Source organism: Hetaerina americana, unplaced genomic scaffold (genome assembly GCF_022747635.1).
Source record: "Hetaerina americana unplaced genomic scaffold, ioHetAmer1.1.p SCAF_7, whole genome shotgun sequence".
In the NCBI taxonomy this organism is placed as follows: domain Eukaryota; kingdom Metazoa; phylum Arthropoda; class Insecta; order Odonata; family Calopterygidae; genus Hetaerina; species Hetaerina americana.
Window position 1 is genome coordinate 26,475,940 of NW_027287316.1, and position 16,418 is coordinate 26,492,357.

General features: G+C 35.7%; 3 protein-coding genes across 3 annotated transcripts in view; 1 reads left to right on the forward strand and 2 right to left on the reverse strand.

The window, feature by feature from the left end:
- The window catches only part of Nup154 (nuclear pore complex protein Nup154), a 43,875-nt gene extending 42,680 nt beyond the window's left edge, over window positions 1-1,195 (reverse strand). The window contains exons 1-3 of the mRNA XM_071595295.1: window positions 1,115-1,195; window positions 745-920; window positions 285-410 (exon numbers count right to left, since the gene is read on the reverse strand). Of these exons, the coding sequence (XP_071451396.1) occupies window positions 285-410; window positions 745-913 (295 nt within the window). The 5' untranslated portion in view covers window positions 914-920; window positions 1,115-1,195. The remainder of the gene's footprint in view (window positions 1-284; window positions 411-744; window positions 921-1,114) is intronic.
- Window positions 1,196-1,296: 101 nt separating this feature from the next.
- Window positions 1,297-5,039, forward strand: SerRS-m (Seryl-tRNA synthetase, mitochondrial). Its single transcript, XM_071595296.1, has 5 exons — window positions 1,297-1,822; window positions 1,898-2,114; window positions 2,238-2,458; window positions 4,059-4,270; window positions 4,513-5,039. Exons 1-5 carry the CDS (start codon window positions 1,350-1,352, stop codon window positions 4,833-4,835), a joined length of 1,446 nt encoding a protein of 481 aa, XP_071451397.1. The 5' UTR covers window positions 1,297-1,349; the 3' UTR covers window positions 4,836-5,039.
- Window positions 5,040-5,131: 92 nt separating this feature from the next.
- The window catches only part of LOC139696595 (mucin-2), a 35,012-nt gene continuing 23,725 nt past the window's right edge, over window positions 5,132-16,418 (reverse strand). The window contains exons 8-11 of the mRNA XM_071595399.1: window positions 12,136-12,311; window positions 10,369-10,656; window positions 8,525-8,759; window positions 5,132-6,140 (exon numbers count right to left, since the gene is read on the reverse strand). Of these exons, the coding sequence (XP_071451500.1) occupies window positions 8,532-8,759; window positions 10,369-10,656; window positions 12,136-12,311 (692 nt within the window). The 3' untranslated portion in view covers window positions 5,132-6,140; window positions 8,525-8,531. The remainder of the gene's footprint in view (window positions 6,141-8,524; window positions 8,760-10,368; window positions 10,657-12,135; window positions 12,312-16,418) is intronic.

Below are 16,418 nucleotides of genomic sequence, written 5' to 3' on the forward strand. Positions count from 1 at the left end.
ATAATATAAGTTTCTATTTAAAACTCTCTTAATATGTATGTATGTTGTAATCAGCTGTTTTAGTTTCCATCACATCCCAATAAAAATAATTTATAATTAACATAGTTTACTTTAGGTCGCAGCTGAATAATAATTATTTTAAGGATTCCTAGCATTATGAATTCAATTTTTGAACATTCCAAAATCACTTTCAGATTCAGAGATTACAAGTGAAAAACAAAGCAACTATATGTTCATAACCATACTACTTATTTAGTGGTTTGACTTCAGAAAGCAAAGGATACGGACATATTTTTCCATTATTTCAGCAGGTATCGGAACTTTGTTGATAGTCTTGAGTTGCATTGCTTCTGAGAGCCCAGCATGACTTGGATAGTCTAGATCGTGTAGTCCACTAATAGAGGATCCACCTAGAAATAATAATATCCATATTACAAGAGTGATAAAAAAGGATTAATATACGACTGGGCTACGTAAAAGCCCAAGCGCTGCCATTGTCACTACGTCAGTGTACTGTAAGCGGCGAGCATTGGGTTAACAACTAAATAGTACTATACAATTAACCCATCTGGGCGGAGTTATTAGAATTGTACATTGATATGATGACAAGTAAAGCAATTCCATCAATGTTCTTCACCATTGAACTTTGACAAATTTATTCGGAAACACTTACATTACGAATTAACAATCGACAAAGAATTTTTGCTAGAAGGAAAAAATGATAGCAGATACTTGGGAAATTACCTTGATAATTACATCCTGTAAAATCTAGGAATGATTGAGGAGTGCAGTCAAATGACATGAGATTTTCCAACATCTTCCCTGCAAAATCCAAGGCTTCTGTGTACACCCACAAGGGTTCAGAAACCCCAACTCTCTCATTGCGATTGAACATTACACCTGATATAGACATGGTATCGCTGTAAGATTGAGAAAAAAATCATTATTTTATCATGTTCACGTAGTAGCTACAAGACGAACTCGCATACATCATTACTACTGCAGTAAAAACTTCCTTCAATTATGAAAGAACCCGGCATAAAATAAATAATCTATCAATTGATAAGATACTCTCGTGTATTTTTGTGAGTTGCCATAAAAAGTTGTCACTTACCATATATTTAAAAACTGACTATTGTGGAACGGACCGTTGACTGATATTAATTCATTAAGATAACTTAAAATACAACGCCGCTTTTTATGGCGCGCATGGAGGTATAATTCAGAACGTTAAATTTTCAAACGTGCGCTTTTCGGAAGTCTAATCGTCCAAGTGACATACGGTTGCCGCGGTTATTGAATTGTGAGTCGGGCGTGAGTTTACACTGCTGATAGAAAATTATGTGAAAATGTCTTGCCGTGAAATTTGGCTGAGACAGAGAAAGGTGGGTTGGCTAAGGCCCATACTTTTTCGTGAAAATGTGGTTAGATTACAACGACGTGTTCTGAGTAACAGCCATGACAATTCATCGGAGCAGCGTAAGCAAAAACTCCTAAAACCGTTCTTTGGCTTTGCCAGAAAATTGTACGAATTGGATATTAAATATTTGTGCAATAAAGAAAAAACGTTGGAAATCCAAGAAAATATAAGGAGACGGAAGTTAAATGGTGACATAAATCTTATACAGGAATTGTACTCACGTATTCAAAGTGCACAAGACGGGGAAGAGAAAGATGCATTAATAGAGCAATTGACTGACGAGGCTCTTAAGATTCCAAATAAAATTCCAGAAGGATTATCAGATGAGCCAGAAGTTGTGCGCTTAGTCGGGGAGAAACCTAGTTTTAATTTTATTCCGAAAACATTGGAAGAGCTGACCAAGTAAGTAAGATGTATACTTCTAATTTCACTGCGGTAATTCCAACCAGAAACACTATTTCTTATGATTTCCCTTAGGACAAACGGCAGCGTGAGAACCCGAAAACTTGGTAACCTAACTGGCAAAAGAAGTTATTTTCTTTGTGGAGTGTGCGCAGAGTTGGAGGAAGCTTTAATAAACTTTGCCATGGATCGCCTTCACAGCCGTGGGTTTCAGCTCGTGTCTGTGCCTGATATTCTGCCCGCATCTGTGATTGAAGGTTGTGGGATGCCCACTCGCGGAGAAAGAAGCCAGGTAAATCTTCCTGGTAATACTTAATAATAATTTTATGACAACCATGCCTCGATTAATCTTGATGAAATATATCAAGATGAACTACATCATTTTCTTAGAATTTCTGTACTTCTTTATTTTTAGGTTTATCGTTTGGATAAGGAACTTTACCAGACGGGCCCTGAATGGGGAGAGGAAGTGTGTTTGTCAGGAACTTCAGAAATGGCATTGGCGGCAATGCTTGCACATGATTCATGCACTAATGGCCCTTTGCCAGTAACTGACCTTCCACTACGCCTCTGCGCAGTCAGTCGCTGCTTTAGAGCCGAAATTTCCAAATTGGCATCTGAGAAGGGCCTTTACAGGTTTTTATTTTTTAATTTAAATGATGGAAGATAGTGGTTACCTAGTCGCTAATATCATTTATTTTCCTTCCTTCCACTTCCACTACGCCTCTGCGCAGTCAGTCGCTGCTTTAGAGCCGAAATTTCCAAATTGGCATCTGAGAAGGGCCTTTACAGGTTTTTATTTTTTAATTTAAATGATGGAAGATAGTGGTTACCTAGTCGCTAATATCATTTATTTTTGGAGTGGGTAATTAAAAAAAATTGTTATTTAATAATCTTCCCCCCTTCAAGTATTTTCCTCCTTATGAATCAAAGATCATTTCAAACAATTTTTGTGATTAAAAGGAGTACATAATTTTACTCTCTTCCATTTCCAAACCCGACCTCCTTATGCAATCCAAAGTATTCATTTTTCTTCTCCACTTGACTCTGGTTATCTGTTGTGCAACCTTGCGTTGTTCCTTTGACCATTTGCAGATTAGCCATAAGTTAGCCAGAGTAATAACGAAAATACCTTAGTAATGAGCTTGTAAAGAAGTAGCAGCCTAAGTTAAACATTACAGTAGGAGGGGGCTAGGCCTAATCAGGTGGAAAAGTACACCTATTTGAGCAGTATTTTAGAGTAAAATGGATGTGGTAGGAGGGCCATTGATGGAAGATTTGCAAAGGTGACAGAAGCGTTTGGAAAGTCTGGGTCCAAAACCTGGTCTTAGAGTCAAATGGTAGAATATGCTCAAGGGTGTTTTAGATATAGGCATGGTAGAAATAAATTAGAAAGAGATAAGGACAAATGACACTATGAATTTCATCAGAAACCCAGCTTTCTCACTGCAAGTAGGATTACTCTTGAAATTTCCTTACTTACTACTCTTATTTTTTCACTTGTAATTATTGCAAGCTTTATCTGTTAAGTGGTTTTTAGATTAGTGTATTTCATTTGTTTTGTTTAGTTTGTTTGTAAAAAAATGTGATGTAACCCAAGGCAACAAATTAAATATTGTGATTCACAATCAGGTGAAACTGGATATGTAAGGATTGGGATGGTGCCATAGCTGGCATTTCACCCAGAGTGCCAGGGATCGAATCCCGGAGGTGGCAGGTTTATTTCAGTTGTATCCTAATCCCTACTTGAAGTGTTTTGTGGAGAGCACCCTGAGGGAGTACACCATCCGTTGGATGGGACGTTAAGCCATGGACCTCTTGGTACCTTTCATTAAGAGTAGGCTAATGCCGATGCCAAGTTTCTCTCCACCCTTCATCGTTTCCCTGATGGTGCAAATGACCTCAGCTGTAGGTCACCTCCCCTAAAAACCACTACTGAATATGCTACTAACTGAATATGTAATATAGATCAGTTATGACCTTTATATTGCTGTGACTCCTACAGTTGCACTTAATCTGCAAAGGTGGAGCCAGTATCGATTGCAGAAAACCGTAATATCTTGTATTTTTCAAAAAAATTCATTTACAATGGAAATTTTTTGCTTGAGCTAATTTGACTGATTTGACAGTGTCGTATATAATTTACATGTTGGCCGAATATCATTTTAAGAAAAGGCTCATCTTTTCTTCTCCCTAACTAAGAAATTAAAATGTAGTGTCATCATGTACTTTTCAGAGTTCATGAATTCACTAAGGTTGAAATGTTCGGAGCCTGTATTCCTGAGGAGAGTGCCAGCTTTGCCGAGGAGTTGGTCAGCATTGAACAGGAAATTATTGAAGACCTCGACTTGCATGCTCGACTGGTTAGAATGGGGGCTGCTGACCTTGGACCTCAAGCATACTCCAAAGTGGACCTTGAGGTGTGGATGCCTGGAAGGGCTGCTTCAGGTATGATTGCCTCAATAACAGTGGATCTTTGTTTTGCCTTACTGTAATGTGTGTGGACAAATCATGGGCTGTCTTATCCACCATCATGCTTTCCAGATGGTTAATGCAAAAAAAAAACACCATTAAGATAAGAAAATTAAAATTATAAATTTGTTTCCTTATGCGATGAGCTATTATGTATGATCTCACTAAGTTTTCTGTTGTTATGCGAATATTCTAGCTGTTTACATTCACACTTACAGCTCCCAAAGGAAAAATGGAAGAATTTGGATGGGGTGAAGTGTCCAGCTGTTCTGATTGCACTGACTTCCAATCCCGGAGATTAGGAATACACTATGAGGAAAGAGATGGCCAAAAGCATTTGATGCACACAGTTAACGGAACTGCTGCAGCCATCCCACGACTCCTGATTGCTCTGCTGGAAACTCACCAACAAGAGGACCAAACTATTACAATTCCTCTTGCACTGCAGCCATTCATGGGGGGAAGGTCATCTATCGACTTAAATGACAGTTCAATTCCCATGACGAAACCCTTACCTGCGTCTTTGAGGTACAGAAAATAGTATTCCATTAATTAATTAAATGTTATTAGTGTTCATCCTTGTTGATTGACCAGCCGCATTGTTTTCAACCGTGCAATTTTGTAACTTATCGAATATAAATGATGTACATTTGGCAATTTTGATGCTATTATTAAATATAATTGGAAGTTTAAACAAAAAAATATTTCTTATTTTTTTCATGAGGTTTTTGTTGGTGTCAACACATTTGGGATAATTCAAAATATAGATAGAAATGAAAAAAACACTTCATAAAATTATGTTTTATTTATGAAAGACAGCCCAGGTATAACCGGAGCTTAACAACTTTGATCGATACATCTTGAAGATGATTATCAAAAATATGAGAATGTATGATACAATAAAATGCTTAAATACTCTCCCATTTATAGTGAGTATTTAGTTGATATAACTCACAACCATTCATACCTATACATTCAAATAAAATCATAAAATTAATAGCAAAATATGTACACTATATTATTTCATGAAAAATATTTCATGAGACTTTAGCATAATTGCTTAATAAGATGTACTTGAAAGTCATGGATCATAAAAAGGGATAGTTTTGTTCAAAAATAAGTTTGCATCTCCTAAGTATCTCACCAGTTTCAATTAAAATCATTTTCTCGCTTTATTCAATTATGTATGGTGGATTTGTCATTTTTATTCTGCCATTATGCAACTCCCTTGCTTTAAATTTCAAACTAATTTTGTAAATGGATAGAAAAACACTTTCTCTCTAGATGACTAACTTAGATCACTTACTGATTATATTAAATTAATGCCATTTACAATGATGAAAATATTGCTCACTTTCCCATGCTAGTATCACACTGCAGTAAGTTTGTCCAATCCTGAACCATATACATTACCTGTGGGACGTTTAATCATTTATGTTGAAAAATCAAATAATTATACCACAGATGCCATGATCAAAATCTCCCCAATCCTGAAAATTCCATGGAATAGTTTCATGGCAGAGTAGAATCACTAAATGGTTACTTGCCATTGAGCATTGGGATTGTTGGAAGAGAGTCTTTTAGTGCACTTGTCTTGTCCATAATGCACCTTTCTCTCAGGATCCCCTTCTGTTTAGCAGTTGAAATAGTATGTCCTTACTTTCACAGTGCACAACCCTAATGCACTCTCTCATTCTCTTGTTGCACTTTTAAACAAGTCAGTTTCTCTTAAGTTGCTGCATTGATTGCTGGTTCTTCAATGCCAATTAGGAAGCTTTGCCACATCATTGGTCACAATGAGAATAAATGCACCACAAGCAAAACAAGATTGCTTTTTACTCCTCATCTGAAAAATGGAACAATACACCACCATGTACCTAAGACTTGGAAATGTTATCATGCACATTTATTAAAGCTTTGTCAGTAGTTCTACTAAAAATATTTTTTTTTTAATCTTCTAGATAACTATTCAGTTAAAATACCATAATTTTTAAAACCTATTTTCTTTTTGTTATTTTGGCAACATTGAGTGTGAATTTGGTGTATAGACAGAGGTATAATTATTGAGTAATATTTAATAATTTATGAATTGTGGACTTTAACTCGTTTCAATTCGATCTACAAAAAATGGTATTTCAAAAATTTAAATATTCTACAGTCGTCATTTTTGTTACTTAGGTAATTAGGCATAGTTAATATTAGCAGAGTTAAGTTATGATCCAGCTTTGATCAAAAAACAGAGGTTAGGTTTCATTGAGGAAACGGAGTGAGAATGTACTTTCATCATTAAAAGATTTTCACCATTTGGCAGTAGTGCGCCAACCTTAAGTAGACAAAATGGTTGGATAAAGTCATGCAGATCAAGAGGGAAGTAAGTTAGGCCCTATAAGTCCACTTGTCACAGATGTGGTAGCCACACATCTTTGACAAGTTGGATAGCACAAAATTGGGTTAGATTACATTTACAGCATGTTCATCATCCATTAAATTTTACATTTTATGAAAAACTTATTAATTTTACATAAAAAAACGATATTTTACACATGCATTTGCCTTTGGAGTTTAAATTGGCAGCACTATTGCAATATTGAGGCAATATAAGTGTCCACTCAGATTAGAATTTGAAGGATCATTAGTTTTTGATGCCATAAACCTCCCCATAGAGATTAAATAAACTTGTCTAATACCTACAAATGGCAAAAAAGTTTCCCCATTAGTTTAAATATAGTTGAGGCCATTTAAACTCACTTTATTATAATTAATTCTTTCTGTGGAAAGTATGAGAGTGAGTCAAATGGAAACCTTAAAACTTAAATATTTTTCATTTCCTAATTTCTTGAATACTAAAGGTTCTCATTCATAGTCCTTTCAGCTTACAATTGAAGTGTTTGAGCACTTTGAAAGTTCGCAGATACCTCTTGTTAAACCATAACTTCAACTGCTCTAATAGCCTCCACCATCGCAAAGTGGTGAGCTTGACCTGGTGAAGGGGTATCTGACATAGAAATAAGATTGTTTGGTAACTTTTGTCCAAAATTCATTGCTAAAGTGGAATATGTGCATCGCCATTCTGAATTTTCATTTGTTGAAGAATTTAGACATGTTTCACCCCCTTACTACTGAATAAACGAATGAGAGATCACTGTTTCCCTGTGGTGCATGTTTGAAAGTGGAGCGGCCATGTTTACACTACTGTTGCACCATATTGTAGCATTCTGGTATCATGCTGCCAATTGTAGGCCACTCATAAAACCATGGCTATCACTGTAGGAAACAAATATTTGTATTGGCATAATGTTTTGACAATGTGGTATAGTTTTAAGGATTTCAACTGATTCACCCTTGTATGTCATCAGCATTCTTGTTTATGCATATTAATAAGGCAATTCATCAAACCAAAGAGGGGAGGGGACTAGGAATTAAGGCCAAAATTGTGTTCAGACATCACTTAACACTCCTTACACAAAGTGAAGAAATACAAATATTGATACAATGGAATCAGTTCATAATATTGCCATGCTTGCATATTTATGTATGATAAGTGGTCAATGAACTGAGCTTAGGGTGCTGAGTGAGAGGTTTGAAAAAAATAATTGATTTAATTGTAAAGTAGCTCATTTGCTCTTAGAAAAGCTCTCTCTTTAATCAATACTCTGTGGTTTCATGTCTGCTAATTCCTTTTGAACTTATGTATTTTGAATGCTCATGAATCAAATTTCCATCACCTGCCCTCAAATTTTAATTAGAACTTTCCATTAGTAATTTTGTTATGAATACATATATAGTGTTCTTATATTACTTTGGTGTTCTAGCAATTTCATCTTATTAAGCCTGTGCAACTCCCAGTATCTTAACCACAGCATGTTATGAATTAGTTTATCTACACTAAGAAAGAAAATCTGTAAAATGACTTGGGTATCTATTTTAATTGTTAATTCAACTGTTTTTTTAATGATGAGAAATCAATTCGGAAAATATTTTTGGGGTTTTATGGGTATTAAGAAAGGCATTTAGTGTGAAATAAGAACTCTAAGAAGTCAAGAAAATATTATCAATGCCTATGTAGTAATCCTCTCATAGCAATCAATTGCCATTACTAAAAAAAAGATAAGAGCTCTGCAAAGGTCATTAAAAAAACAAATGGGGAGCATTTGGAATTCAGATGAGAAATACTGAAGTAATAATTTAATAATCCTCTTGCAAATAAAATAGAAGTTACCGAGCATGTACCTTTATTTTAGAAGTTTGTGTCATAATCTGGTGTAGTTCTTCGCCGACCATTAGATATTGAACCACCTCCGACACCTCCTCCCAGGCCTCCTCCATAGTATGCATTGAAGTAATAATCATTCCATTCCGTTCGCCAGCTATCATAATGGCCAGCTTCAGGTGGTCTAAATCGACTGCCATTAGGTACGCCTCCATTGCTTCCAGCATAGGAATTGCCAGTGGTAGAAGAGGGCCTCTGAAATGGTTCATTTTGAAAATGTAAGAATTTTTTATCTCTGTCAAATGTCATTGAATAGTTGCTTTGTTGCCATATTGCAATTGAAGCCAGTTCCATTTCTCTGTGTTTATTGAATTAAATGTATGTCTTCAAATGTAAATGTGGATAACGAATAGTAAATTGTATAAATATGCATAAGAAGGTATTAATTTAAAGCCAAAATGAACATGTTTCTAAATTTTTCAAACTTAGTGGGTTTCCTTGAGGAAAACCCAAGAAAAATCCAATATTGTTGCAATTCAGAAAATCTCCAAAGTTTCATTTATCAATGATAGCTTTGGTGGAAATTCCAAAAAAGTTTGAGGAAAAAATTGCGACATGTAGGTATCCAAATGAATCTTTAAGTGATTGGATAAGCCGAGGGTAGAAATCTAGTACCAAAGAGCAAAACAGGAGTGTTTTAGTTCAATGACAATAGAGCTCTTGAATTTATCCAATTGAATAGCCAGTAAAATTGTGTGCTATGGTCTAATTGTTCATGACTTAGAGCAAGTGGGTTCCAATGGTCACCTGGATTAAGTAAATTTTAATGACAAAAATTTTGGATATATGTTCTCTCATAGTTTAAAAATGACATACTGAAAACTTTTATGGAGAAAATCTGAGGTCAAAACTTCTTTCAATCTATTTAACTTCAAGTTTCTTATATTATAGATCAAAAATATTATTCATACGTATCAAACTACAAGGAAATTATTTTTATTTTTGATGTAATCATTTCAAAAAAGGTAAAAAAATGAAACTGGTATATAAAAGAAAGTTTTATTTAATAGCAGTTCAGTGTGGATATTGAGTAGATACCATAAAATGTCTGGAACAATGTGAAATTTATATCAATGCATGTTGCCCTAAAAAAGACTATTTACCGAACTCATCAATGAGAATATCTAATGCCAATGGCTTTGCTATGCCAAACAAGCATAGGATGAAAAATGCACCAAAATATATGAAATGCAAGTCTCATTCAGTACAACTTATTGTAGAACGAATAAGCATGTTTTCTGCTGAATTAGGGCACAAAGTGTCAATGATTTTTCCAAAGCAATTTTCGTCAAGAATTTTTAGGGTGACATTGCAAAAAGCTAGAGATAAAAAAGACCAGTCTTCATGATCTACGAGGCAAAAAGAAATGCCCTTATTGAATTTCAGATCTCCAACTCATGCCTAATATATTTTTAATTTTTTAAAAAGAAGATTACTAATAATTAGACAGTAAATGTAGACATGGGAGAATACATCCTAAAATGTTAGCAATCATAAAATTTATTAACCAAGTAATGATTCTTCTAGCTGTTTTATCTCTTTGATTTTAAATTGAACTTATTTATAATGCAATTGCAACTGGTAAAAGGAAATAATCATTGGGTTCCCAGTTCTCATCATAGTTTTTCCCATCATTGGAGTACATTTGTACACTCTGTGGATTATCATGATTAAATCATTTAAAGTTTCATTCTAAGTATGTAGGGGCACCCACTTTTTTATGGTTTTTACTAGGCATAAATCACATGAATGACAATAGTAAATTTGATTGATTATGCACTTCTTCCCTAGACATTGCTTTTACCTTTATTCCTCCACTGTTGCTGGGTGGTCGTTTCTTTTCATGTGATCTGTCATTCCAAACATCATCCATATCATATAAGTCTTCAAGATCTGTGTCGGCACCATAATTGTCGAAACCCGCTCCACCTCCTCCAAAGCTGCCTCCCCCACTGGCAGGGTGACCGGCAAAGCTGCCCCCACCACCACCACTCATTGGCTGACCCTTCCCCATCTCTCGAAGAATTTCGTCGGTGAGGGGAGTTGCTTGCTGCTCACGTCGCTTCTTTGCATTTTTCTGACGATTGACAAGCTGCATAGAAAGACCATGAGCATGAGCTAAGTTCCATGATTCATACAAGATGATCATTCTTTTATGATAGTAGATAGAGATTACATATAATATAGATGTTGATTCTAAAATGATTTTCGGGATGAATAACCTGTGGTCAAAATTCATGCAGGGGGCAAAGATATATGTGGGGACTATAACAAATTTTTTTCATTCTACTCATTCTTCCAATCAACTCCTCCTCCTTCTTAGTGAAAATTTCAGAAATAATATTTGGGAGAATACCTACCCATGAGATCCAACCCACAAAAATCGTTGGAGTATTTAAATAAAACCTGTTATAAATTGTAAATATTCTGCTAAAAAGTCAAACTGAGGAGTAAACAATAAACGTATTATAAATGAAAATGTAGTATCTGGAATAACAGGTAATACTTGGAGATATTAAAATAACCTTTGTATCAAAAGTGCCTAGTTTACAGCTTTGATAGAGGAAACACGAGGGAAATAAACCTTCCGCCAGTTGAGAACATGATGGGATTGTTAAACATGCTGTCATGTAAATGCGATCATTCTAGATTTTTTCCATTTATACCAGCGCTCGGGAGAAGTTTTTTGGAGACCATAAAAGTGTGAAGTACGTGCTACCCCTTGTAGTACGCAACTCAAACAGCATCAATGCCATAGGGCATCGCAAATTGCATCGAATCTCGGGGGATGAAGGGATATCATGTCTCTGAAATGATTCCATTTCTTTTATTCATAGTTACTCAATTACTTTCTTGTAAATAATTAATTAGCATATTAAGTTGGAAGTTAAGAAATCGACTCCAAGTAATGGACACATCTCGGTTTTACGATGAAAGACTTATTTATGGATGATTTGGAGTTTTGGCTGTAGTATTTAGGATGATGCTTTTTATTTGACAAAAAATGACACCAAATATTTTCAAGCCCCTCGAATAAAAAATATCACTAAGATGTCCCAGAATCAACTGATCATCTTTAAAAATAACAGAACATAGATGTCACTCACACCTTTGACTATGATTTAATTGCATAAATTAGATTGTTTTGCTGTGTGTTAATATTGCTAAATGGGTGATAGTATTTTTAGTGATATAGTATAATTAAGGAAGCAACTTTAATGGCTGAAATTACATTCTCTTCAATAGGAAATTCTCAATGCACAAATGCTAAATACAATGTTTCAAAAAAGCATTAAAATTTTCACGAATTTTGTTAACGAGAAATGCTGAATTCAAGCATACACGAAACGTAACTAGCATTGTATATACTAACCAGATGGTTAATATTTTAGTTGCTTGCTTTATTTTGCGGTTACAATGGGTTCATATTGAAATATTCAGACGTTACAACAAATTATACACGAGCCGTCGATACGTGCTAAGTGGGTCAAAAATATTTATCTATCGAGTCGAGAATCGAAGCACTTAATGATTTTGGAACACAATTTGTTGGGAAGGTATGTCTACTCACCACCGTGACACCAAATCCCACGACGAACACCAGCGACGCCAGGCCAATAACAATAACAGCCACCGCCCATTGGGGTACCGCCTCCACAATCTCTTCCCCGTCGCCGTTGACAGAGCCACCCGGCCATGAGAGGCCCCGTCCGCCACCCCGACTGAATCCCTGATCCTCGGTTATCACTTTGAAAGAGATGGGAGAAAGCAGATCAGACGTCTGTGTATCCTAATTCACGATGAGCACCAAAAACGCATGGAACTACATTGAAAACCTCATTAATAACTGAATGCATGTAACGACATTACATCACGGAACCTAAAACAAAACATAATTGCAGATGTTGATCAGATGCGATGGTAGGTAATAGGGAAGGCGACCGACAGCAGAGACCATTTGCGCCTTTAGGGATAGGTGGGTAAATTAGAGGCAGGATTTTCAGGGAATGTGTGGAGAGAATTCAGATGTCGGCATTGGTCTAATCTTAACAAAATACATCAAGGAGCCCACAAGTCTTAACCCCTATCTGACGGGTGGCGTACTCCAATTGAAATGCTCTCCTCGTAGCACTCAAGTAGGGATCGGGATCTCTGTCACCACCGGGATTTGAACCTGAGGCCTCTAAGTGAGAAGCCAGTGCACAAGCCACCGCACCAACCCGTTAACCGCAGTTGTTGAAGAATATCAACAAATAGCAAGCAATTAAAATCTTGATATAACTGCAGAAAACTATTAACGATACGATAAAACTAACCGAATGATGAAAAAATAGTTCCAGATGACATTATAATAGCACGAATAAACTCTTACAACTGTTTAGAACATAACATATCATTCAAAAAAGAAATAGACTTAAGAAAAAGATTGAACACTTGAATCATATCCATGGTACAATAAAATAAACCAAAAAGTTAAGGCGAGAAAGGAAATGTTAGCAAGACTATGTACACACACACACACACACACACACACACACACACACACACACACACACACACACACACATATATATATATATATATATATATATATATATATATATATATATATATATATATATATATATATATATATATATATATATATAAAGTAATGACTATAGTATATCAATGGAACATAAATCAAAGCAACAGCTGACGAGAAAAGTATACAAGCCTTAGAAATGAAAATACTACGAAAAATGGCAGGACACATAAGTAACTATAGGATAAGAAACACGAAGATGAGATGACAATTACTAGTAGGCGGCTTAAATGAGACTAATCCAAGAATACAAAACTAATTGGAAAGAACACTTAGGCAGAATTGACGTACAAAAAATAAAAATAATGATGACTAAGTATTGACCATGTGGAAAGCGGTAAATTGGAATACCAAAAAAAATGATGGCGAGAACAATATGTAGGAGTCGCAACGGGCACAACTTAATGTTTGAAAGGAAACAGAAAACGGCGTTTAAATGAAAAATGAGGTTTTTTCACTTTGAATTAAAACCATCATGTAGAGCGTCGTTTTTTTTGTGGGCATACTTGACCCAACCCAGGATGCGACTAAAACCCTGTATCAGCGGTGAAATGATGCTTACTTAATTCACGCCCATGAAATCAACTAAAATGTGCTCGCATTAAGTTTGTATTATATATTTTAATATATTAGGCCAATATGATGGAATTTTCTAACTCTTCTAATTCTCTCCATCGAAGTTGCAAATACTTATATTTAAGCAGCAAAAACGATTCTTTTTATACAAGGATCAATAAAAACATTATAACATGATTTGCAACTCATGCATAACTCTTATCACCTAGTGAATATATACGCCGCAAAAATAAACTTTATGACATATTTTGCCATTTTATCATAATTGGCTCGATCACTAACGATACCATCCCATTCTCAAATATTTCACCTTTGCTAGAACTAGGTTAGTTTAGTGGTTTGACGCATTCTTTTATCAGTAAAATAAAAAGGCAAGGTTTTGGATTAATTTTCCAAAGCTACTAGTTAAGTTAAATTATTTTGTTTTCAGTGAAGCCAAAAACCATCCTCAGGTTTTGTTGGCAGTAACTGAATATGTGGTCTAGAATTGGGGCGGATCTCTAGACTTTCAATCTGGAGGTGGGCGTCACGGTCTTGTGATTCGAAAAAGTAATATTAGATAATTTCCAATGTTGAAAAAAATGGAATTTTTTACTTAAAGAATTATCTTTGGCTTATTTACAGAACTAAATACAGAAGTCCTCCGTTCTCATTTCCAAATATATTTATAACTGCTTCGATTTATAGCTCAATATCCTTATAAATACGGCAAAATACGGAAAATAAAAGACATTATGCCGATTTTGGTGAGGGAACCTGACTACCACCCCCCCCCCTAAATTCGCCACTATTCTTGGTTCATAAAACCAAACACTGATTCTCCCGATAAATACAACAAAGGAAACTACCAAGTCATGAACATATGACGAACGAACCGGAGCAGTTCTAGGACGACATGCCTTGCCGTTTTTTCAAGCGGCTTTACTTTTCAGAGGTCGCCTAGTTGGGCTTATGCTCTGTGTCACAATATTTAGTTCTTATATCTTCCTGGAGCACCACCAGCGTCGTTGTATTGCCCTCTTTTTATTTATTTAATTATTTTTTTCGTATTGTTTAGGATTGTAACATTATTTGGTCTATTATATTTGTCATAGGGGCCTATTTTATTTTGTTTGGTGTATGTCATAGCCCCATTAGTGTTTTCTTTTAATTTATCAAAGTATATTTTACTCTTTGTCAGTAAGAAGTCTGAAAGTTTTTCTATGTTTGTTTATTGGTCTACCATCTCGTTTTCTTCCTAGGGGGGGGAGACCAAAAGCCAGCGTCAGCGTCTTCCTTTCTGCACTATTTAATTTATCCATCAAGGATCTACTGACTAGTCCCATCCACGCAGGTGCTGCGTAGGTCAATACTAGTCTTATTACTGTCGAGTATATAAGTATTTTTATGTCTTGAGGGGTGGCGTTTTGTCTGAGAATCAGTGCCAATTGCGACCTTAGAGCGGCCGCCTTGTGTGATAAGTAAGATCGAAAATATATCATTATATTTTGTTAAACTCGATGGTTTCAGGCTTCACTTTGTGGAAATCCATTCTAATAAATCAAAAGAGAGATGGTACTTTTTTCCACACTTTATTTTACAAGTCGACCGGTTTCGCCTATGCGACGAAACCGGTCGACTTGTAAAATAAAGTGTGGAAAAAAGTACCATCTCTCTTTTGATTTATTATTATATTTTGTAATAAATAATTGAGAGTATTTATAAATATTTTGCCATACATATGTGACACCGTAAGGGTGAACGGTTCGATAATGCATTGGTTACATCGACGACTTTTTTATCATTTTACTCTTGGTAGGTAATTTTACAAAGAGCGTTCGAATTTTTTTCAGCATCATCTTACGGTACGAGACACGTTATACAATCAACGCCATCTTGACCAACCGCGAACATCTTCTATCTTCGGAAGGTCGTGAATTAAAAACAGAAAGAGGCCTTTGCATGTGCCTTGACGCCTTTCAATTTCGCGCTGCCGGGAATTAATCAAGAAAAGCCTCGGTGTGAAGCAATAAAGGGCCATGACTGTCCTTCATATCACAGTTCTTTTGACTGAGATGAAAAGGAATTACGACTTTCTCACCATATATGTGTCCTTTGAGGTCGTAACACGAACGCTCGTCCTATTTCGCTCCAATTATGAGTTTTTCAAATAGCTTGCTGGAGTAGTAATTGGATTTTGAGGCTCTTAGACGACTGAGGTAATTTCGTATCGTAAAAATCCATCTCCATAAAATCTCCATTAAAACAACGTCGCGATGATAACATGTCCATCTACAAGTTTGGATTCGAACCCATGACCTCTGCCGTAACCCAATACAGAACGGGTTTACGAGAGCCAATAGGCAGGCTACCCTTCTTTCTTTGTTCTGGTTTGATGGCTTCCAGGAAAAAGACCGTGTGAACGGGGTGTTCTGACGGTTTCCGAATAAGCGTAAAAGCCACAAATTAAACCGCCGCTCTGTCGAATAAGAAATATAAGAATCAGTATTATTTCGGCATCTTGAAATCATATGTTGTTCACTACTCTGAGCGGAAATAATATGCCCTCGTGTTAGGTTGGGTCGCCCTTATTTGAAAGTACTGGGCCATCCATGCATCTTCTCCTGAAAAATATTTCCCAAAAATATTAATTAATAAAAAATGTCAGCAGGAGTTTAAATCATCGATATCCCTGATGTTATTATCAACAATTT